The sequence below is a fragment of the Cheilinus undulatus genome, linkage group 10, assembly GCF_018320785.1.
Source record: "Cheilinus undulatus linkage group 10, ASM1832078v1, whole genome shotgun sequence".
NCBI classification, from domain to species: Eukaryota; Metazoa; Chordata; class Actinopteri; order Labriformes; family Labridae; genus Cheilinus; species Cheilinus undulatus.
In genome coordinates this window covers 7,558,197-7,582,854 of record NC_054874.1, presented here as the reverse complement: position 1 = coordinate 7,582,854, position 24,658 = coordinate 7,558,197, and the positions used below count along the sequence as shown (strand labels likewise).

General features: G+C 38.9%; 1 protein-coding gene across 3 annotated transcripts in view; it reads right to left on the bottom strand.

Moving 5' to 3' along the window:
* Positions 1 to 1,050: 1,050 nt before the first annotated feature.
* drp2 (dystrophin related protein 2) overlaps positions 1,051 to 24,658 on the bottom strand; it is a 368,464-nt gene continuing 344,856 nt past the window's right edge. For 2 of the 3 annotated variants that reach the window (XM_041797456.1, XM_041797457.1), the window contains 5 exons: positions 19,555 to 19,701; positions 14,318 to 14,570; positions 10,031 to 10,148; positions 6,645 to 6,731; positions 1,051 to 6,213 (listed from right to left, as the gene is read on the bottom strand). In XM_041797456.1, coding sequence (XP_041653390.1) covers positions 6,194 to 6,213; positions 6,645 to 6,731; positions 10,031 to 10,148; positions 14,318 to 14,570; positions 19,555 to 19,701 — 625 coding nt within the window. In that variant the 3' untranslated portion in view covers positions 1,051 to 6,193. Of the gene's footprint in view, positions 6,214 to 6,644; positions 6,732 to 10,030; positions 10,149 to 14,317; positions 14,571 to 19,554; positions 19,887 to 24,658 lie in introns of those variants that run through there. The other variant, XM_041797458.1, reaches the window with a different exon arrangement.

Below are 24,658 nucleotides of genomic sequence, written 5' to 3'. Positions count from 1 at the left end.
CATCATGAGAATTTTATGAATAAAAACAGCTTCTCTCTTTCTCCATCCTTATTACTGGCCTTAACCATGGCAACCAGTGGAATTTACAAAAACACATATCTGTTACTTAGTCTCTCTAGTGCACAGGTGTCAAACTCAAGGCCTGAGGGCCAAATCCGGCCCGTGGTACAGTTACACCTGGCCCGCAAGATAGTGTCATATTTCTGTTATTACTGGCCCATCAGTCTGAGATCTGCAGATTTCCTCCAGTATAAAAAAATGTGAACTTAGCCATGATGATATCAATTATCTTTAAGTCATAAAAATGTGAAGAAAAATAGGGAATAAAAATCATTAGAAAAAAAGAAACATGGGAAAAGAAATTACTTAGTGTTTTCATTTCATATTTTCATTTTTGCATTGCACAATTATGACTTCAGTCTGTTATTTAGATTTTTAGTTCATATTTTAACCTTTTACATTTATTATTTTGATTTTTTATCTCATATTTTGACCATTTTCAATTTATTATTTTGACTTTTTGTTAATATTTTGACCTTGTCATTTTTGTATTTTCACTTTTTTATCTCATATTTTGAGCTTTTCAATCTATAATTTTCATGTATCTAATAATTTCAACTTTTTCAATTTTAAATTTTGAACTACAAATCATTTTGACTTTGTCAATTTATTATATTCACTTTTTAACATATTTTAACCTTTTCAACTAATTATTTCAACTTTTATCTCACATTTTGATCTTTTAGGTGCACCATTTTCAATTTTAAGTCATATTTTTGCCTTGAAAACATGACTGGGACTTTCTTTTGTATACATTTACCTTTTAAAAACATTATTTTAACATCTAATTTTGTGTTTTGACCTTTTGAACCAATAAGTTTGACTTTTTATCTCAGATTTTGAGCCTTTTAACTTATCATTTTATCTTTTTAAATCTCAAAATCATTTATCATCAGTGCTTATTTCTTTTCCCCACAATTTATTTCTGGTGAAAATGAGGTTGACAGTTTGGTTTAATGTGGACCCTGTTGGCCCTCAGGTTAGACCTGAATTCAGAATCCGGCCCCTTCTGTGATTGAGTTTGACACCCCTGCTCTAGTGGAACCGTAGACACATGAAAAAATCCAAGATGGCGGAGTACATGGAGGGGCCCCTCCCTATGTATGAATTATGCCTGCTTATAAATATTCTGTTTAATTTAGTGTTTACTCTGATAAATGCTAATGAGTGAAATATCACACACTGTACCTTTAAGTAGGTCCAACATAGAGCTTAGCGTGGACTTCATTATTTAAGTTACACATAGCTGGTGCAAAAGGCTACAGATGAGTCAAAGAGATGATACGATGCGTGGCTCTTTCACAGCTGAAGGACCATCAAAAGTTTGTCTAGCATGTTGACATACTACGCATGATCACGTAACTCTGTCATAGGATCATACAACGTATTTCTTCCAGTCTGCCTCCTCTTTATTGTCTGAAAATAAACACGACAAATGTTGACAGGCGGCCCTATGGGGAATCCCTCCTCTGCCGTTCATCCTCACGTCACTGTTACATCATTATGTGTGCCCACATACAGAAAAATGCAGTGAGGCTGCCTGCTGATCATCTATGTGTAATGAGATGTGTGACTACCAATAAATGAACATCTAGAAATAAACACCACTTGTCATGTTTATTCTGCAGCTCTTTTGTCTTGAGTCGCTTCAGTAAAAGCGGAGATGGATTGGATGGATGATAATGACTGAACAGTGGAGGTGAAAGTGAAAAAGAGGGGAGCGGTGTTGTCTTTCGCTCCCCTTAAGGCTATTAGCATTTGTATTAAGAACGGTGTATCACCTTGTCTACTCACAAACCTGTGCTACAGCGTCCTTGGGGGACAGTTCCCTAGCAACAGAATCAAAACTAACAGGTAGCTGAGTAATGAGTAGGGAGGACGATGTCAAAAAGTGAGTGCTGTGTGCCTGGAGGGGTAATAAGTGCAGCAACATGGGTTTCAAACTCATGCATATGAGGTCATATGGTGTGTTTTTAAGAATAAAGGTCCTTCCAGTGTATACATCTGTCTTTTCTGGCGGTGTGATTGCGGGGAAATAGAGCCACAGCTTGCTTGTTTCAGGCAATCTCTTGTCTTGCTTCTGGAGATTTTTTGCTGTGGCAGGCACATCAAAGTGGATCTCTCCCACCAGCCCTCGGGCAATAAATGGGTTGGGTTTTTTTTCTCTCTTCCACCTTTCCTTTCTTATCTCTCAGATCTTTTAGTCCCTCAAAGCATCATATGTGCACCTTTAAAAGCACTATTTAGTTGCTTTTCAATAAATGATCCACACTTTTTTTATTTCACCTGTTCCTTCAAATTAACTACCAATGACAAAGGCAGAGGCGTAAAATGATGCGACATCCTTCCTTGGAAATAAAATGGCAGGCGAAAAAGGCCCAGGGAGATAAACTCTTGCTTTATATGGGTGACATTTGGTTTTAAGGCTTTAACACTAGAAAGACCACGGCAGTCATTTTGTCTGTTCCCACATTTGGAATAACTTTCCTGAATTAAAAGTTACAATGCTCCTAAACGTGTCTGCATTTTAATCTAAAATGTTATTTTAAGGAAATGCACAATAAGAAAAGACTTCCTTTAGACTGCACAGATTTTGCAGCTCTAAAATTGACATTTTTTTCTGCAGTGGCAGCTGCACCTTGGCTGCTTTGCAGCATTCATTGTTGCTTACAGAGTACGCTGCCTGTTCAACCAGTTTGAGATGTTTAGTAGCTTGATCAACCAGGCTGAGGAGGTTTTAGGCTGTTATTAGTCAGGATTAATGTGCTGCTCTGTGGTGCTGATCAAGGGCTTGTTTGAGTGACAATCCCAGGGTGTCCATACCGAGGCATCACCTCTATCCAGCTGTTATGAAGAGACTTTAGAAAACTGTTTAGGCTCTAATAAAAACATTTCATCAAGGTTTCATAAACCACATTGACCTCATAATTAAAGCCCATTATTTAAGAACACGCGCAACATTAGCACTGACAAAAAAACCTAAATCAGTTTGATTTAAAAAACCAACAAAAACAATACATACAATTCTTACATTACTATCAAAAATGAAATTAATGGGGCACAGATGACCTAATGCAAGGGTGTCCAAACTATTCCTGGGAGCCAAATGAAGCCTGCTGTCCATTTTTGATTGGCCCTCAGCAAATTCTAATCATAAATCATTAAATGAAATATGGCCCGCATAAGAACATAAAGCTTGACTGTATCGTACTTCTTCATTTCAGCACAAGGCAGGGCTACCATGCTATTTCTATAAACAAACATCTTGAAAACAAGACTACTGATTTGAGTTTTTTGTGACTAAATAAAGACAACACTGTAAATGGAAAACATATTGTCAACCAACATAATATCAATATTTTGATTTATAATGCCCTGATGGATTACAAAGGCTTACAGCAGTACCGATGGTGTTTTAGGGGCTGAACCAGTAGTAGCCAGGACTGACCAGAGCCCCCTGAAATCTGACTGGTCTCCCTAAAATCCTTAAGATGACTACCTATTTGCCTTGTCAGCCATTAAGTAGCATACCCAATAACTAAGCATATCTTAACCGTTATAAGATTGGCCTCACTAACTTTACAACCCTCAGGATGAGGCACATGAAAGTGGCCCCACCATCCTAATATATTTTTGTATGCGGCTCCCAGTGGAAAAAGTTTGGACACCCCTGGCATAGTAGTTAGGTCATATTCCCTGTACACGGGCAGCCTGGGTTCAAGTCTGGCTTGTGGCTTCTTTCCTGCATGTCTCTCCCTCACTCTCTCATCCCTGTTTCTGATTCAATGCACTGTCCTCCGTAAATAAAGGCATGAAAAGCCCGAAAACATATCTTTGAAAAATGTTTGTAATAATAAATGACAGTACACTTTGATGTAATGATGTCCTTTTGCTGCTTTAGCTTAGTTTGTTATATTTCTCCTAGTGAAGATTTGATAAAGTAAAAGTTATTTTTTCTGGATTAACCAACAGCATAAAAATTTTACTCACAAAAAAGCTGAAACAATTGGCTCTGTGCTGTTAAGAGTGAAAATATTGGCAGAATTGATGGCAGTACTTGTTAACAGCACTGCAGTATTTATTGGAAAAGTCACGCCAAAACTTTCCAGTGATCAGAGCAACTCTAAAGGAGTAGAAAAAGCTGCATTGACCATAAAGAAAACGATTACCACCCTAAATTACAGAGATGCTGATTGTACAGGATTACCTGTGGACCTATGTGTGAGCTGAGATATGGTAATTTGCCTTGGAATACAGACATGATTGATAAAATAAGAATTAAAAACACAGACATTCTGTGCAATTATTAGAAATTAGCAGAAATCCCCAGGTTATTTTAGTCTTGTGCGAATAGGGCATAAGAAACATTTTATAAATAAAACGGAGAAAAAAGATCAGAGGTCTAATCCAGTATTAAATTATATATAAACCTGTTCTAGAAGTAGTTACACATACCATAGCTTGCTTAAGTTTTGTTAAGTTAGGTAAATCATCTGTTGCAAAAACTGCTTTCTTTAAAGTGGTGATGATAAATAATATTGAAAATGTCTACATGAGCTAGTTAAAATTAACATTTTTGTGTTATTTCATTTTTTAAAAATGATATCCCAACAAAATACATGTATGTCTGTTTGTACTGGGTATCATCAGAGATAACAGAGTTTGTGATCTAGCAGTCAAAATGACCTCTCATGGTCTTTCTAGCAAGTTTGTAATTCTGGCCTTTTTAGTGTTAATTGGCTGTTCTATGTTTAAACAAAATGCATCCAATGACCTTGACACCATGCAGGCTTAGCCATTACTTCTAACTCTAAAAGCAATTAGGTTAGCATTAGTACGGAAAATGATGCATGAAAAGTCAATAGCGACTTTCCCTCTACATGGAGAGAGGGGATTACTCAAGAAGAAGTAAATGTAAGAGCACGCCATGGCGGCCTTGCACCCTCCCTGCAGTGTCTGGAATTGGCCTTGCAGATCGAGAGAAACAGTTTCAGTCTGGTGCTTCAACTGCCTGAAGCTCCTTCCTTCTTTTTCTTTGCACACAACGGGAGAAGACAAAGATTCCAGAGAGGAGGTCTGACATTTATCAGCAGACATTTCCTCAACAAAACCCCCCAATATGAGTCACAACACAAACCGAGAGCTTGTCTGAATCCTTTGAGACAAAGAGATGAATGCTTCTCAATTTTCATGGAGGTCTGGGATGCAGTTCAGCACGTGTTCTAGATCATGCATGGCGTACTTGGTGCAGAATGAGGGACGGTGCATTAGTATGGATGTAGCAGCATACATGTGTGCATGTGCACATACAAGTGGTTGTGCATGAGCATAAGGGGCTCACTTAGGAGAGGCGAGTGATGGCAGCGACAAGCAGTTAGGGAGGATTAGAGGAACACAGTGTGTGCATACAGAGGCGCTGTGCTAGCGGGCACTTTGGCTGTCTTAAATAAATCATGGATTTAACTCATGATGTGTCATTCTCGCAAAGTAAATACACTCGTTGTGGTTGCTGTCAACTCCCTGACAATCCGCACCACGCAGCCACATGAAATGCAGTCAACCAGCCCTGATCTAGTTCTCGCACCACCTCTCGACAAAAACTGAAATTTCAAGCATGATAAGACATTCAAGGAAAAGAAAAACACAAATACTGAAGATACAGGCATTCTGACAAAACAAGGGGATTTTCTTCTTTTTCCTTTTTGCATTTTTTAAAGTTCTTTACATCAACGGTCCAATTTGTGCTGTGGACTGATATAAAGCTTCACACCTCTGAACAACTACACAGATACTGGTAAGCACAGTGTCTTGGCTGCGGTTTTCCTTTTAGCCTCCCCCAACCTGCTGCTAACGTTAGTTTCCTTTGGCTAGTTTAACATGGTGTCAGGCTGCGCCACTGACGTTGTAAAGCACAACCTGGCCAAACGGACATCAGCGTGAGCCTCGAGCAGTTTGCATGAAAAAGGCTTTTAGTGCACAGAGTTCCAGTGGAGGGTTTAGCTCTGGGTGTGATAGCTGCTGCAGTGGTCACAGCGCCTGTGGATTGTGGCCGACCTCAGCCGTGTGGCGCTCCTTTCTTGGCCATCAGGCGTCCTTCCAGGCTTTCTCCCAGCTCCTCCAGGCCAACTTGGGGTTAGATGTGTGAGGTGGTGCCTGAAATTAGAAAAGAGAGGAAGAGCAGAAAGAGAAAAGCTTTGAAATTTCCATTAAGTACTCGCAAAACTGACAGAATGTTCTTAGTTATAACTAAGACGGCTGTAATTATGATAATCCCTTTCTTTGTTCAAGTTGCAGGCTTTAAACTGCCCGGCAAATTGCGTTTTAAATGCGACGGGACAGTTTGAACAGCTAACGCTCTCTTTCTCTCTCTATGCTACTGTCTCCACTCCTCTTTATCTTACTCCTCCTCTCTGCCATTTAATCTCTCCATCCCTCCCACCCGACTATCGACCCACAGCAGTACATATTTGCTCTCCTCTCCATCTCTTGCTCTCCCGCGGGTGATGGAGGAGCGAAAAGTCAGGCTCTGAAGTGCGGGGGGATTGCTACGGCTGCTGCGATCCGTGCAGCCAGGATGAACTCACCCGGTTCTGAGGGGAAGACGTTCCTCAGCTGCTCGATGACCTCCTGGAGCTGCAGCACCGTGTCCTGTTCGTGCTCCATATCATCTCCTAGCAGACACATGCACAGATTGTTATGCCTTTATGAATGTTTACAGATGGGATTGAAGAGGAGGATGCATGAACATTGATTAATAGAAATCAGGGAAAATTAGTCAAAAACACCTTCCCAGGCATACCCAAAATACATTAAATCCTGTGTCTGAACCCACTGGATTGCAACCACAAACAAGGTGTCTTTAGAAAGTTAGCATTCTAAAGTTTCTTCCCAAACTATCAGACTCACTACAGGTGCCACTGGTATTGAGTAATATCTATTTATATTTATTTATATATCTGAATTTCTATTGTGAATCAGAGGCCTGTAGATGACTGTAGCTGGGAAGTATTAGCTGGAAACTCCAATGCATGAAGCCTTAGCTACTTCACCTTCAAAGATGATGAAAATAGAAAAGATAATGGGTATTCTACACCTGTTTTTATGAGGAAAAGTCTAGTCTTTTCCAAACTGGAGACCCCAAATAGAACCCTTGTTAACCGTGGTCATATGCCTACAATTAAAAGGCTGCTACTCCTGAATGCTTCAACATAGAGACACAATCTTAGGCTCTATGGAAAGGTGATACTTCTAATGATCATCCTGTCCAGAATCAATACCTTTATTACTGAAACAGAAATAGAGGAATAAATAAATAATTTCTGCTACAATGTACATAAATATTACTGAATATGATCATGCATGAATGCCAGATGGGGGGCAGGAAGTAGGGGACAGCTGTTAGGGATGAACCAGCAGGGAAGTTTACAGCTCTTGAAGGACCTGTATGCTGCACTCATCATCAGAGAATTTCCACCTACTATAGGTATGATCCCTGCACTTAACAAAAAAAGTGATTTTTCCCATGGTTTACTGATTTACCTGTTGTGGTGCTGATCAGTTTTACAGTTTACTCAGTCCTGCAGATCTACTGGTGTCTAACATCCTCTGGCCAGATGAAGTTAGAATCAAAGGGAGACTTGAATCAAGCTAAGCGGTTTGCTTTGCCCCCAACTTACAACTTGTCACCCTCATTTCATCATAAAAATGCTTTAAATTGAAACTCTGATAAACTTAAATTTGTGGGGTAAGAGACCTAGTATTGATGTGTCTTTAACAAACAAGTCTGTTCCAAGAAACAACTCTTTAAAATGTAGACTTTGGCTACGTGCTTTTGCATTGGAAAATAGTGACAAAAACACAGAGGCTTTCTGGGTATAAAATAAAATGCTTCAGAAATGTTTGCTAGAATGTAAGTTAGAGCCAACATTGTTTTGTGGCCCAGTTTTACCATAAACTTGCTGAATTCCACAGAGAAACTGTACCCATCTGTTACACTGTGTAGCCTAGCTTCATGGCCAGTACAACCAGCAAGTCCTTCTTAAAGGAGCAATGCTCACTGCAATGCAATTATTAGCATTGCTGAGTAGCAAAAATCCTGACCTTCAGCTTGACACCTCGTTTGACAAGGTGGGGCTTTCCTTGCTTTGTCTATAGCCTACAATAATCAATGAGGGCCTGGATTTAAAGGGATATTTCAGTTTTTTTGAAGATGAGTTGTATGAGGTATCTCGCAGTAGTAGTGGCATTAGCCTCCAGTGATTTCAGGGAGCATTGCTCCTTTAAGAAGTCCTTGCTGGTTGTAGCTGCCATGAAGCTAAGCTATACAGCCTAACAGATGGGTACATGTTTGCTGCAGAATTTAGCAAGCTTTTAGTGAAAAACAACAAAAAAAAGGGCCTCAAAACAACATTGGCTACAACGTACACACTGTCAAAACTTTTTGAGGGCGCGCAGATGGTCGAGTGGTTTCAGGCGCTACCCATGTATGCAGGCAGCCCAGGTTTGGATCCGGCCTGTGGCCCTTTACCGCATGTCTCTACCCTCTCTCTTCCCTGTTTCTGAGTCCATCCACTGTCTTACCTCTATCTAATAAAGGCATGAAAAGGCCCAAAAATAAATAGTTAAAAAAAAATCGTTAAAAAAAAAAAAATTGAGGCATATTATTTTATACTCAGAAAGCCTCTGTGATTTTGTCACTATTTGCAATGCAATGCAGGAGCATGTAACTGATAGCTAAAGCCTGCATTTCACAACAGTGACAAAAAACACAGAGGCTTTCTGGGTTAAAAATATTATGCTTCAAAAAATTTGATAGTGTGTACACTGGATCCAACATTGTTTTGTGGCCCATTTGTACAAAAAAACTTGCTTAATTCTGCAGTGAAACTGTACCCATCTGTCATGCTATATAGCCTAGCTTCCTGGCCAGTACAACCAGCGTTCTTAAAGGAGCAATGCTCACTAAAATCACTAGAGGCTAATGCCACTACTACTGCTACAGCCTTATACAGACAGACTTCAAAAACACTGAAATAATCCTTTAAATCTAGGCCCTCATTGGTTATTGTAGGCTATAGACCAGGGGTGTCCAAACTATGGCCCGGGGGCCAAATATGGGCCTCAGCCTATTTTTGATTGCCTGGCAGCAAATTCAAGTGATAAAATGAAATATGGCCTGTATTAAAACACAAAGCTTGTGCTTAACTGTATCAAACAAACGTCTTGACAAGAAGATATCTTGATTATTAATGTCCTGATGGATAATCCCTGCAAATAGCAGCACCAATAGCTTTTCAGGGGCAGAGCCAGAGGAAGCCAGGTCTGAATGGGTTCCCCTGAAATCTGATTGGCTCTCCAGTTACTGAAAATGATGGTCCCTAATTGCCCTGTCGGCCATTAACTAGCCATTTAGGAATACTAAATCGCTAAGCATATATTGACTTACATTGGATTAGTCTTATCAACTTTAAAATTTTCATGGCGAGGAATATGAAAGTGGCCCCACCATCCTAACATTTTTCTGTGTGTGGCCCTCTGTGGAAAAGGTTTGGACACCCCTGCTCTAAACAAAGTAAGAAAGTCCCCAACCGGTCAAATGACGTGTTAAGCTAAAGGTCATTTTGCCAAACAGCAATGCTAATATTGGCATGGAAATAACTACATTATTACAGCAAATACAGGAGATTGTCAAGAAAAACACCAACAGCAAATTTGAAATTATACACCCGTCCATGGGTCTTGATGGATGTAATCCTGCTTTTGGAGTAAATATTTGACTGGATTTAGAGTGTGGCTACGATTCTTGATGCTGAGGGACTGTTTTGATGGAATATTATGATCTCTGATTCTCAGAATCCTGAAAAATCAAAGCTTTCCTTTTTCTTTTTCCCAAATAACTAAATAGTTTGAATAAAAATCAGATTTTTAAGGGGTTAAGCAAGCATGTGTCTACTGACTGTGCATCACTGACCTGCTGCTTCAGTGTCAGTGGTCTCTCTGCTGGCTGGCTCCCCGTGGTGACCTCCTCCAGACACAGGTGACGACAAGGTGGATGGTTCTGATCCGTTGGCCTCTGAATCTTCTTTGGGCTGTATTTTGGAGAGACAGATTATCCTTCAATCCAAATAATTGCTCATATCTTTCATGTTTCAGCCTACGGAGCCATTTAGCCTTTCACATAGTAATGAGAATGTGAGAGGTAATGGCAGTCAGCCAGCAGTCATCACAGAGCAGAATCATTTAAAAAAGCCAATTTTGCCCGGCAGCTGTTGAACAAAACCATCAGGTTAGTGTGATTTGTGCTGTGATAGACGCATAAAGGCATAGGGAAATGAACTGAACACAGCAGCTTTGCTGGAAGCACATTTACAAAAGTGGAGGAAGGGCTTCAATCCTAATCAAAGATGCATTGTGTAAGTATTCCCAAATACCACATACATGCAACCTGATATCTTTTGTATTGTTTTTAGCAGCAGTGTAGCAATACTCATGAGGTGTGTAAGTTCAGTAGTGCAGAGAAACTGAGGTGTCTGCAGAGACTGGAAGAACTCATACATACACTTCTCCCAACAACAAAGGCAGATTTTGCAGATTTTGTATTTTGAGGAAATTAAACTGTGATATTGGTCCCGGGAGAAAAGGAATTGAACAGCATTTTTTACGCTGCTGCACAGTCTTTTTGAATTTCCAACTCTTTGACCCAAAGAGGAAGCATCCTGTCCCTCCTTCTTTGTGTCTTTCTCCTGCTGCGGCTCACTTCCCTCTGCGTTCTCTTTATTCAGCAACCTGCATGCATAATTTGCAGCCGTGCTCCCTTTGCTAACAATTTACACTTTTATATTATAGTAACCCAGCAACGCCGTGTGTCAGCTCCTACACTCCTGCCCATCTCTTTTTCACACCTTTCCTTCAGACTGCAGTAAATCCTTTATATTATGCTACAGGCTGTCTTTAAGCTTATCCTCTACCTTAACTCTTTCTATACTACACTTTTGTGCTCCAACTACCGGTCATTACATCGACCAATAGCATACATTCAAAGTTCAAATTTGACTTTTTCACAGTAGTTGTCACTTTTACATTTTTTACATGGACCTATGGCTTTTTGTACTGAAAGAATGTGTGTTAGGAGCTGTGGTTGGACACCACTGAACTTTAATTTATCTGTGCCTTTAAAGGTAGAATGACAAGGAGGACTTAGAAACATTGATAATGATGGCTTCACATGCAGACACGTGACGACTATGACATCTATAATCCGCACAGTGGATGGCAGAAGCTGACATTATGTTGATGTGAGGCATCCATTCACAGGCCTGCACATAAAACTGGCTGGGCCCCTGAAAATCCAAGAGAATGGGCCCTCCCCTGCTGTGATTCATCAGTGGTATCAGTGCAGCTGTGTTCATTCAGCAGCATTGGTGCTAACATCCTGGCTAACTTCATTTTGGAGCTAAAAAGTGTGTCAAACTATTATTGGGATCTGATAATGGAATTATAAATTTGTGCAATTGTCTAACCCTTTTCCCCACTGTTTCCCTCATTTATGACACTTTTTTCCCCAATTTTAACCAGTTTTTGCCACTCTTTAACCCGTTTAACAACTCCATCTAGCCATTTTTGCAACATTTTTGTCACTTATAACCCGTTTTGATATTTAATACCACTTTTACCCCATTTTTCATTCATTCTGGCTTTGTTTTGTTGCATTGAAGTAACCTATTTTTCCCACTCTTTAACCTCTTTCTACTACTTTATCTGACCAGTTTGGCAATATTTTTTTGTCATTTTCAAGCCCATTTGAAAATTTTTCTATCCATTTTTGCATCATATTAATTAAGTTTTGCCACATTTTAACAACTCTGACCATTTTTACAACATTTTTGTAATTCTTAACTCATTTATACTTTTTGCCACTTTAAACGCCTTTTAACTACTTTATAACGTAATTTGTCCACATTTTTTGTCACAAAACCCATTTTGATACTTTTTGCCACTTTTATCCCATTTTTCATTCATTTTGGCTCAATTTTTTGCATTGTAGTAACCCATTTTGCCACTCTTTAACCTCTTTCTACTACTTTATTTGGCTATTTTTGCAAGTTTTTTATTTTCAAACACATTGGAAATTTTTTCCATCCATTTTTGCAGCCTAGTAACTTTTTCCCACATTTCTACCTCTTTGAACTACTTAATCTGACCATTATTGCAACATTTTGATGTCCTCTAAACCATTTTGATACTTTTTGCCACTTTAAACCCCTTTTCACAATTTTTCCTTCCCTTTTTATATTGTAGTAACCCATTTTTGCCATTTTTAACCCCTTTTTTACTACTTTACTGTCATTTTTTCCACATTTTTTTGTCCCCAATTTGATACTTTTGCCACTTTTAACCCCTTTTTTAACTACTTTATCGGACCATTTTTGCAACATTTTTGTGTACTTTTAACCCACTTTGATACTTTTGCCCCTCCTTAACCCTTTTTCACAATTTTTCCATCCATTTTTGCTCTTCTTTACATTGAAGTAACCCATTTTGCCACTTTAACCCCTTTTTCGCAATCAAAGTCAGCTTTACACACAGGCTGGAGGTCAGCACCTTTTATTAGACTGTTTCATTCACTGTGCCAGCCAATTCTGCTAAGAGGAGGGACAGGGTTTTCATTTATTCTATGTTAACTTTTAACAATCATAATATTCAGGGCACAGTTGAGAGAGGAGTTAACAGTGAACTGCTTGGCTCACATATTTGTGTTACAGACTGGTCAGAGGAGTAATTTCAGTGACCTGATTGATCTGGAGCTTTTAATAGCTGTATCTCTGAGGTCAGAGGAGACTGTGTTGTTGAATATTTCATTGCAGTAAAGTCCTGTTAGTTTAGAAACAGCTCCAGCTGTGTGGATAGTGCATTTACATTCACACGGACATGCCGGGCTGCCTGCTCCCTCTCTTACCAGGCTATATAAGGCAAAAAGACAAGCACTGACTACAGATATGAAAAGAAGACAAACATCATGTGGTGTTGGAGAGGAGGATGTTTTTACTCCTTCGTCTGCCTTAAAACTTGGTAACGAGTGTTTTGAATTGACCACAGTTTGAAAAAATATCAGCCACATTTCTGCTTGGTGAAATAACTCTGCTGGCATGGAAGCCTGCATTGACTACATACTGGAAAAAAACGTGCGAATAATTTGAATGAAAAATTTGCATCTTAAGGCAGGAAAACAGCTATCATAAACAACCTAAAGCAAGAAGTGATGTCAAAAATCAACAAAAAAACCCTTGACCTTACAAAATAAAGTTTTCGAACAAAGTAAAACTTCACTGATAATCAAACAAAAGTCGAAATGTAAATAAAAAAGAAAAATTAAAGCTGTCACCGCTTTGCATATCATTGCCTATCACTTGCAGAAACACTGATATTTCATATTATTTTAACACATAATTTGTCCTGCATACACAGGGTAAAAAAAAGGGACCCATAATAAAACCCTGGGGGACTCCACAAAAGAGAGGAGCTCAATAACTGAAGCATTAGATCCAGCTAGGTAACAAATACTCAGACTGTATATGAAAAATACCAGTATCTGTCTTTTATCGACAGTAGAATAGTGTTTCTCCTGGAAAACTTTCAAACTGAATCTACAAAAAACAGTGACCTTAGCTTTCAAATAGACGAAGCTTAGTTTTAGTTCATGCAGGACACTGAAGTCATACGCCCACCTTCACCTCTCAGCTAATCACAGCTCTTTCTCTTAACCTGGCAGCCCCTTTAAATATTTCCCTCGTTCCCACAGATCTCTGCTGAGCCGCACTGATCACACCGTGCTGCTGCTAGCAAACCTTTGCCTCTACCACCCCAGTCTCCTCCTCTCTAGCCTAAAGCATTTGCTGTTCCCTCATGTTCATTTTTATGCTGCTAGGGCGCAGATTGCTGCCAAACTAAATGTCACTGTAGTTGACATTTAACTATTTATCTATATGGGGGTTTTAGCATTGTGCTCCCAAGAAAATGAAAGCATGCTGCTTTACTAACCCAGGGGGCATCTTTGAGCAGAGCCTTCATCACCAAACAGAGCTGTATATCTATTTTACTATAAATGAGAATGTTTTTGACTAAAATGTACGACAGAAAAAGTTTGTTTCCCTCTTCATGTGGTGAACAACAAGTGAAAATAGTGAAATAACTCCAAGTCTTCCTCAGTCAAATACTTTAGAGCACATATTTACTCTCCAGTTCCTGGTAAGAGATCTACCTGTAGCAGTAGCTCCCTGAGCCTGCGCAGCTGAGACTCCAGCTGTTTGTTGTGGTCCTCCAGGATCTGCATTCGTGTCTCCAGTCGCGTCTTGTGTTGCCGTAGGACTCGTGCTTCAGCCAGGAGCTCCTCATCCTGCTGCCCCTCTGCTGAGAGAGAGCCCGGACCCCCCTCTCCAGCCTCAGTCAGCATGGGAACCGACGCTGCCTCTTCGTGCTTCCACTTCAGCCTCCTGTACTCGCCCTGCAGCACCCTGAGGACCCACAGATGAGGACACATGGAGGGAAAACAGTCAGTTGATGCCTCAGCATGCAAAGCGTACACACACAACCGAAGCCATTTTATTCTGCTTTCACAGACAGATATGTGACTACACATAATGATCTGGCATTTCTGAGGTAAAATTCATAAAACCAGAGCAGCATGTTAAAGCCTGGAGGCAATTTACTCTAATTCTGAATATAAGCTGCATTAAAACAGTCATCTATTGCTGGCGTGTGTCACACTGAGGCAATTAGCTGACTGTGCTGTGCTGTGAAGCAGCACTAAATGTCTTTTAATTCATTTAACTGCTAAAAAAATCATGTTGCTCTACTTAGGTGCTAAATTTGTTACCACTTTCTGATTAGGACCAACAAAAACTATAAAAATATAACATTGATTGTTCATTAAATCCATGATTAAATTACTTTATTTAAAAAAAAAAAATGTAAATAAAGAGAGAAATTTCAAAAATGCACCTTAATCACCCCAAAACAAAGACTGATCAAATCCATGAGTTCTTAATGTGTGTAAATGTTTGGTAATTTTATAATAATAATAATGATATAATAATTACAATTATCATCATCATCATCGTCATCATTATAATAATGGTAATAATCATCATCGTCTTCATCATCATCATAATAATGATAATCATCATCATCATCACCATCATAATGATAATAATAATGATAATCATCATCATCATCATCATCATCATCCCAAGGTAATTTTACCAGGGATTTGCACTGAATTTTTTATTTTTTTATTTTTTTTTGGATACATGAGTGAATTTTATCAAGAAATTTTCTCCATTTTCCCCACAAACCCTTTAGGAATTTAGATGAGTTCTTTATTGGTTATCTGGGGTAACTGAGGTGGAAAAGGCACCAGACTATTGTACTCAAGTTAAAGTACAGGTACTCTGGTTAAAATCTACCTAAGTAAAAGTACTGATCCATAAATCTACTCAAGTAAAACTAAAAAGTATTTAATTAAAGATTTACTTGAAGTAGTGAGTACTGAGTAGCCACGGAAGACTTTTACGGTGAAAACGGTGAAAACTTTCTTTTTTGGCAAGAAAAAAAAAGAACAAATCTTCAACCAGGTTTTTCAGATAAAGCCACACCTCTATAATGAAGTAAAATACACAGCAAGATTGATGTGTTTAATTAAACCAATATAGAGTTAAATTTAACACTTTAAAAGTGTGTATGCTGGTTCACACTACATATAGTTAAACTTTTCATTAAAGTGTCAAAAAAAATGAGAGAGCTGCAGCAACTCTTGAAAATCTGTGGTGAGGTCTCCTCTGTAAAGAACAAAGCAGAGACAAGCTCATAGCATTCTGATCACTGTGCATCCTTTAGGAACAACTAAAATACCACCAAGGTTATAATAGTTCTGGGTTTTTCATTAGTTTTTTATTTTAATTTTGTTTCTACCTTGTTTAGTCAACAGAGGTGGAAAAAGTGCAAGAGTGTTGTACTCAAGTAAAAGTACAGGTGCCCTGGTTAAACTTAAGCTAGTCAATTACAGTATTTTGAGTCAATGTAGTGAGTAACTTTCCATCCCTGGGTAATTGGCAGAAACTTTTGGGAATTTTCTCTAAAACTTGTGTTGTAGTTTTTGGCCTAGGAAAACTCGGATTAACCCAGAAAATTTAAGGAGTTTTCCTAGTTTTTTCTTAAAAAAAAACAAAACAAAACAAAACAAAACAAAACAAAACAAAACAAAACAAAAAAAAAACCCAGTATCATTCACCAGGCAATTGGAACAATTTCTTCTTAAAACTTAGGAATCTTCTTAAGAAATTTCTAGGAACCCTCAACAGAAAGTCTAAGGAAATTTTCCAAAACATTATTTATTGTTATTCTTGGAAACTTTTAGCAATTGTCCTCAAAATTCTGTCAGAACTTTTGTAGAATGTTTTGGGAATTTCCAGGGAATTGACAAGAATCTCCTATAAAGATTTCCTTGAGAAAAATTATGGGATTTTTTAATTGTAGTCATTCACAGATTGATATTTATTACGCTACATAGGACCCATACTACTGTTTTTGTTCCTAATTAACCTCTAAAAGTTATTACTGTAAGACCTTTTATGTGTCTACGATGCATAACCCCTATTTAAGAAATCCAGAATATTTCAAAACGATAAAATATTGTGCATTTTAATTTTGCATTGACTGCTCTGCAAAAATAAAATTCAGGCATATCTTCAGTGTTCATAATGAAAAAACGAGCAACAGTAATCGTAAATTAGCACAATGGAGCTGACTGCAGAGTCATAACAGAGGGAATACTGTGTAGAAAAACATAAATAGGTCAAGGTTTCAGCCACCCACAGGGCAGCTGTACGTGTGCGTTTTCACTGTGTGTCACTGTGTGCTCAGTAAGGTCACAACACAAAAGGAAAAAAGAAAGAATTATTCAGATGAATCATTCCCATGAAGGCTGCCTCTAGATACCAATTAGAGGACAGGGGAGATGAATTCGCACCACTTATTGAATGCCAGAACCGCTCAGCGACGCTGAAGAATACACATCTGAACTACAGTGGGCAGGAAAGATCAGCCTTTACACTTCTGCAAATGAATGCAAAGCTAATGTGTGATGTAAATGCGATATTTAATGTTTCTCTATAGGTTTTTTGTATGCACGGAGTGTCTTTGAAAAGCAGAAGACACACCAAAACAGACCCATACTTGTGTGAATTTGGTGTCTTCAAAGCTTTATTGAAATAAACCACCTTTCAAACCAAAATTATTGAAGGCCAAACATCAAATTTACCAGAGTTCTTAATGCTTACTAAAAAGGCTAGTGGTTGTTAGAGTGGTATACTCAAGTAAAATACTAAAATCAAGCAATCAAGCTGTTTCAGAAGGATTTACCTTAACTGCACTACAAATAACACCATGTCCTAGACCAGTACTTCTCAACTGGGTAAATATCAAGACCCACCCATACCTTCATGATGAAAAATCATGAACCAAACTTCCTAAATTTTTCAACCATAGCCAAATATTTTAGTAAAAAATTGGGAAGTTTTAATGTAATATTATAAATATATATAATTAATATATATTATATAATTTATAATAAAACCATAAGTTGAGACATTTCTTAAAAAAACAAACAAACAAACAAAAAAAAAGATGTCATAGACTTTCCACCACAAATTTTACCAGGCACATACCAGTGACCCTAAAAATAGCATTGTGACCTACTTTTAGGTACCAACCCACTAGCTGAGAACTAAGGTCCTGAAGTCCTAAGTTCAAGGACAGCTTGTATAAATGGGCTGTATCCTCTTTCAGTGTCTTTAAAAAGTTTTCACCCTCTTGGGTTGTTTTATTCTTTCATTGATTTTATGAATCAATCATGGTCAACATCATTTGGCTTTTCTGTCAAAAAAAAAAAAAAAATGAAACACCTCTTTAATGTCAAAGTGAAAACAGATCTCTGCAAATTAATTTCAATTAAATAAAAATATGTAAAGTAAAATAAAGGACTGCATAAATAGTCACCCTCTTCAATTCAGTATTAAGTAGATACACCTTTGTCTGCAATCACAGCACTGAGTCTGTGTGGAAGGGTCTCAATCAGGCTTGCACATCTGGACAGTGCAATTTAACTCCATTGTTCTTTGCACAATTGCTTAAGATGTCTGGCTGCAAGGCAATCAGGTGTGAACAGGCCTTGTCAAGTCCGGCCACAGAATCTCTCTTGGATTGAGGTCTGGGCTTTGACTTGGCCACTCATGAACATTCCCTTTGTTGTCTCAATTTCTGTATAGCTTTTACTGTATGCTTTGGGTCTTTGTCTTGCCAGAAAAAAGTCTTCTCTCCCAAGCCATAGTTCTCTTACAGACTGAATAAGATTGTCCTTCAGGATTTTCCTATATTTTGCTGCGTTCATTTTCTACCATTACAACTTTTCAAGGGCGGGCTGCTGAGAAGCATCCCCAAAGCATGATGCTTCCACCACCGTGGTGATAGTGTGTTTGTGGTGATGTGCAGTGTTTGGCGTCTTGTCTGATGACCAAAAGGCTCCATTTTGGTCTCATTAGACCAAAGAACTTTCTTCCACTTGACCATGGAGTCTCCCACATGCCATTTGGTGAACTTTAGTCCAGATTTAATTAGTTTTCTTTCTCTTTGCCACTCTCCCATAAAACTCTGACTGGTGACGAACCCGGCCAGCAGTTGTGTCTGCAGTCTCTCCCATCTCAGCTGCTGAAGCTTGGAACTCCTTCAGAGTAGTCATAGGCGTCTTGGTGGCCTCTCACTAGTCTCCTTCTTGCACGGTCACTCAGTTTGTAAGGACGGCCTGATCTAGGCAGATTTACACATATGCCATATTCCTTCCATTTCTTGATGATGGCTTTGACTGAACTCTGGGCGATGTTCAGAGCCTTGGATTTTTTTTTTTTTAATCCATCCCCTGACTTATACTTTTTGTTAACTTTTTTTCCGAGTTGCTTGGAGTGTTGCTATCATAGCCAAGAATACTAATTAACCAGGGACTGGACCTTCCATACACAGGTGTCTTTATACTAAAATCACTTAAGACACATTCACTGCACTCAGGTGATCCCTATTTCACTAATTGTGAAACTACTAGCACCAGTCGATTGGAATTAAGTTTAAGGGGGTGAATATTTATGCAGTCACTTATTTTACATAACATACTTTCTATTAAGAGACATTAACTTGTAGAAATCTGTTTTCCCTTTAACATTAAAGAGATTTTTTTGACAGAAAAGCCAAATTATATTGACCATGATTGATTTATAAGATCAATAAAAGGGTAAAACATCCAAGTGGAGTGAAATCTTTTTATGGGCACTGTAACGAAATAAGAAATCTGATTTACTTTACTTATCTACCTTTTTCTGTACTATACATCCAAGCCCATCTTTGCCCCCCCTGAGGAGTAATGCCCCAGCCTCCCTCGTCTAAGTTACATACCTGTTTTCATTCTCCAGGCGGGCGAGGGTGCGTTGGAGCTGCTCCTTGTCCTGGTGCTCCAGGTGGGCCAGCAGCATGTGCTGTCCACAGGGTGAGTCATTGTCCAGGGCTGGGCTGGAGTGACGCAGGAGGTACTGATCTTCATCCCTGAGTCCCCCACACAGGAGACAGCACACTGAGCCACCAGCACACAGCCAACAGCAGCACAAAGCAGAGCCAAGGACAGCTCGGGGCAGAACATACAGTAGGCCATGGCAAGGCAAGGCAAGCAGGGGGATGGACAATGATTCAAAGCAAAGCAGCAGAAAAGCTGGAACACTAGAGCGAAGGAACTGTGCCAGATACATAGGAAAATTATGACATGTTTTGTAAAATATTTAGTGCACCATTAAACACTGATTTAATACTGGAACCAGAGCTTATGCTGAACACTAAAGATTGCTTAAATAATAAAAACTTTATTGTCAGTAGAACAGAAGAACAATTATAGCAAACCTACGGCTGTAAACCAGTGATGTCTGTGAATGTTTGGCAGTTATAATATTGGAAAGAAATCTGTTTGTCAGTTTATAGTTTACTTTAAAGCTTCAGGACACAACACAAACCGCTTTGCACAGCCAAAGCAAAGAGAACAGATCAAGCTTGCAATGTAATCCTAAATAATACATTATCTGGATATTTATAGTGCTCGTTTGAGGGGATTAGAAACAGTCAAGTCCATTTAAAATTCATAGCAAAGACCGGTTCTTTAGGAGCTCCCACTTGACCCTTTGATGCATTGGTGAGTCTTTTTTCAGAAGGCAATAAAAATTTAAACTTACTTTTATTATAAAATATTACAGCAGGTGTTATTGAAGATATCACCCCGTTTACATTTTATTCCAGTTTAACTTCAAGTAGTTTTTTATTCAATTATTCAAACACTCCAAAAGGGTACTGAAAATTAAGCATATCAATTTAATAAGAAACCATAAAGAAATCTCTTTTTTACTCTAAAGAGAAACCTAACATCACCCTCCTAAATCATTTTGAACAGAAAAAAATAACCATTTATTAGTTTCATAAGATTTATTCATCTACATTTCTACCTGGGGAATCTTTTTATCACTTAATTTAGCTCTGTACATGAAAGCAAGCTCCAGAAATAAGACAGACCCATTCTCTCTTGTAATTAACTTCCTCAGAGCTTAATGCCAACATGACTATACAGCTGAGGAGAACATTTTTCTAAGTGGTTGATTAGAGAAATAAAGTTTCTCAAGGGTTATTATAAGTTTCTTATCTTTAGGTTGTTACTAAAAATGCTTTTGAAAACTTCTCCGGAGCATATATTGCTTTAAAATCTTTATCTATTTTTCAGCATTGATAGTTCCTTTCCTGATGTGTAAGCTGACCGCCATAGGCACTAATGAAACCCCATACCATCAGAGATGTATGTGCCAGGATAACAAGCTGGACAGTCCTCCTCTGCAGTCTGCAGGACATGGTGTTCATGGTTTCAAAAAAGAATATCAAATTTTTGTTTAAAAAAAATCTGACCACAGAACAGTTTTCCATGTTGCCTCAGTCCATTTTAAATGAGCTTTAGCCTACAGAAGATGCTGATATTTCTGAATTGTGATCACAACTTTTTTTTAAATTTTTTAATTTTTTTTATGATCCAGCTTTATCTTACATTTGTGGATGGCATGGTGACCTGTGTTGAATGATTCTAGAAGTTCTGGAAAGTCCTGAGCCCATGCAGAGATTTCCAGCACAGAATCATGCCTAAGGACCCCAACATCACAACCATCCAATATAGTCACTTGTGCCCAGATTTCTCCAGATTATCTGAATCTTTTGATGATGGTTTGTACCATACATGGTGGGATATTGAAAGACTTAGCAATTTTACATGAAGAACCATTTTTTTTAAATGATTCCACAATTTTTAGACTGAGCTTTTTCACAGTTGTTTTCTGAAGTCACGTGATCACGTGAGGTCATAGGCAGGTCGGCAGGTGTGTGGTCTCCGGTGATCTGACAATCTGGCTGAGTCGTCTAGTGTGTGCATTTAGAGGATTAAAGATGAAAAATCGTTTGAAACTGTTCCCATGTCTGTGGTCACCCATGGTTTTAAAAATCATTTAAGATTTAAAAATTGTCTAGTGTGTGTCGGGCCTTAGGTAGCATTTTCAACATGGAGACTGCTGTGGACTGGCCTTTAAAGCCCCCTTCAGGAAACAAACGGCTGGCATCACTCAGGCTTCGTCCAATATTGTCTACAGTCTATGGATAGTGCCACTCTTCTTCCATTTGTGTTATACACCTCACCTCACAGAAGAGAGGATATGCACTGACGTCACTTCCAGCACTGAATGCTCAGCCGGGGTGAGTGCAAATAATCTGAAAAGCTGCTCAACAGGAAGTGGATAAATTCAGGAAGTAGCAGACTAATGTCTGTTTAAATTAGGGATATTAGGACTCAGCAGAGATCCATACCGTTTCCTAAAGACATGGTGGATCGTTTGATATTTGTATGCAGTCATAGATCAAGTCTTCTGACATTATTTCAGAGGTCAGGATAACAGGAAATTCCCTTTCATTGATGTTTTTTAAAGAATGATGGAAAATCTTAAAGGCTGTCTGTCATTTTAACAGACTGAGGATGCCAGCAAACTAACAGACAGATGCAGAGACCTGTTTGTATTTTGCACACATAGCACATCAAGGAGGCAAGTAAATATATTAAAAAGGATTCTTCTCATAGCCTGTGGGCTCTATCAAAGACTTCGGTGCCATAGATTATGCATGCTGTGAACTTTGTGCAGAGTTTCAGGCACAGAGTATCTTGCACAAATTGTAGTCACAATGCACCGTTTGTGATTTTACACACATCACTGGGGTGATTATTGATTATATTTAGGACAGACGATATCCTTGCAAACTTCCATGGGCTCCTCTATGACTCTTGGCCCCAGAGAGCTTTTCCATTGGGCAGCCTTGATGTTGGGTCTCTTTTTATAATAGAGAGTACTGTCTAGACCTGCACTCTTTGTAAAGTGTCTTGAGATTACATTGCATGACAGGATCTATACAAATGGTTATTAACTGACTGATTCTTCACTAAAATGTTGCTGAAAAATGATGTATTTTTGCAGGTTAGACAGTGTTTGCTTGCAGCATCTTTGTATTCAAAAGAACATAAAAAGGGTTCAATCATTATCATGACTAGAGCACTGTTTGTATTATTTGAAAGGAATTCATTTCACACCTACGTACGGAGGAGCTAAAGTTCCACAGGTGGTTCAATTATTTTTATGTCAAAAGCTGTGCAATAAGGAGCAACAGTGAAGTCTTATCACATGCAGTGGAAAGGTGAAGGCTGTACACATAAGCTGCATGGTTCAGGATGGGGAACAGTACGACGCCAGCCAAACACCAGCTGTAGGAGCAGATAGCACAGCAACATATACACAGACATGCAGCAGGAAACACAGAGAGGAGCTGACAGACAGAAGGACGCGTTTGACGAAAAGGAACAACAGGAAACAAGGGCACAAGAGCACAAAAACAACACAGCTACACACAACGGGTAGTAGTGATGTGTCATGCATACAAAAAACCCTCCTAGGCACAGAGTTAGAGACAAACAAGGATGCAAAAACTATATGAACATGCACTCATGCACACAAAATTCTGTGGCTACGCTCCATACAAGGAACACTCGGGAAGCATGCGCAGTGCTATACAAGAGTGTCAGCAGGAAAAAGTGCTGCACTGCTGAGGACTGGCGTGGGTTTGTGGAATCTTTTGTGGGAGCTTTCAGTGTGGTGTCAATCACAGCCTTCTCTCAAAACACGCACTTACACAGATATAAAACACATCTGACAAGAAATAATGAGCAACCTTCTCAAAACAGACACATGCACGCACCTGGGGCTCTAAAAGAGCAGACAGCAGAGCTGCTGGGCATGCAATCTCAACTTTAAAGCTCAATAAAAAAGGGAAAAACCAACTCAGAGTAGAAGGAAACAGCTGACTGGAAGGTTGCCGATGCTGGAATACTTGTTCAATACCAGGTTTCAGAAAAATACAATACCTTTTAGTTTTATGTTCGACAGAACCAAAAGTACCAGAACTTAAAAAACAAATCCACAATCAGATTTTTCAACCCAGGTCTGCAAAGATGAATGACAGCGGAGACGAACTGATCCTCTACTTATTGCTGTGCAGCTGCAGCGCCATATGACCAAGTTCAAAGGTTCAAGCAGAAACACGAATGAAACTTCAGGAAGTAAGCTAATGAAACACAGCAACTCCAACGCTTTCATATTAGTAGAGAAACAAAACAGGAGGGCTTTGTGGCAATCTTTTGCGTATGAGATGAATGCAGACGAAAACGCAGTCATGCCAAAGGTGGCTCAAGAAAGTTTCAACAAAGTGGGGAAACACGAGTGATCTGGATAAACATCTTAATTTCAGACAACTGGACCCCTTGATGTGAAAGCTGTAAGCCAAGGTAATAAAAATTAAAACATTTGTAGGTAATGTCTTTCATGACCTGGTGACAAACAATGTTTTAATCTTTTATCAATTAAACTGAAACATCCCTGTGGGATGAGCTACAACATTTATGGTTATTTTGCCTCAGGGACTAGTTATCTAGACCAGGGGTTCTCAAACTTTACTGCCTGTGACCTCTGAAATAAAGATGCCAGAGACCGGGGACCCTCACTGTACCTGAAGTTGGTTGAACACAGCCATGCGCATTCAAGAATAGTCATGTGAAACCAAGGCTGCCCATAAAGAGGGATAAATGGCAGAGATTTCTGGGGCCCAGCCAAACTGGGGGACCATGGAGGTCAGCAAAATCATGATCCATTGTAAAGTTAAGCTAAGATATCCATGTTTTAAATTTAACCTGAAAAATAACCACATATACCAAAGCAAGTAATATCTTTTTGTAAGTAATTTATGCCATCGTGTAAAGTCATCTTCAAATGTAAATCCATTTTCTCAAAAACTGAATTAAAATGGGTTAAAAATAGGAGGGAAAAGGGTGGTGGAAAAGGTGGTGAAATGGTATTTTAAAAGTAGCAGAGATGGATTAGAAATGGCAAGA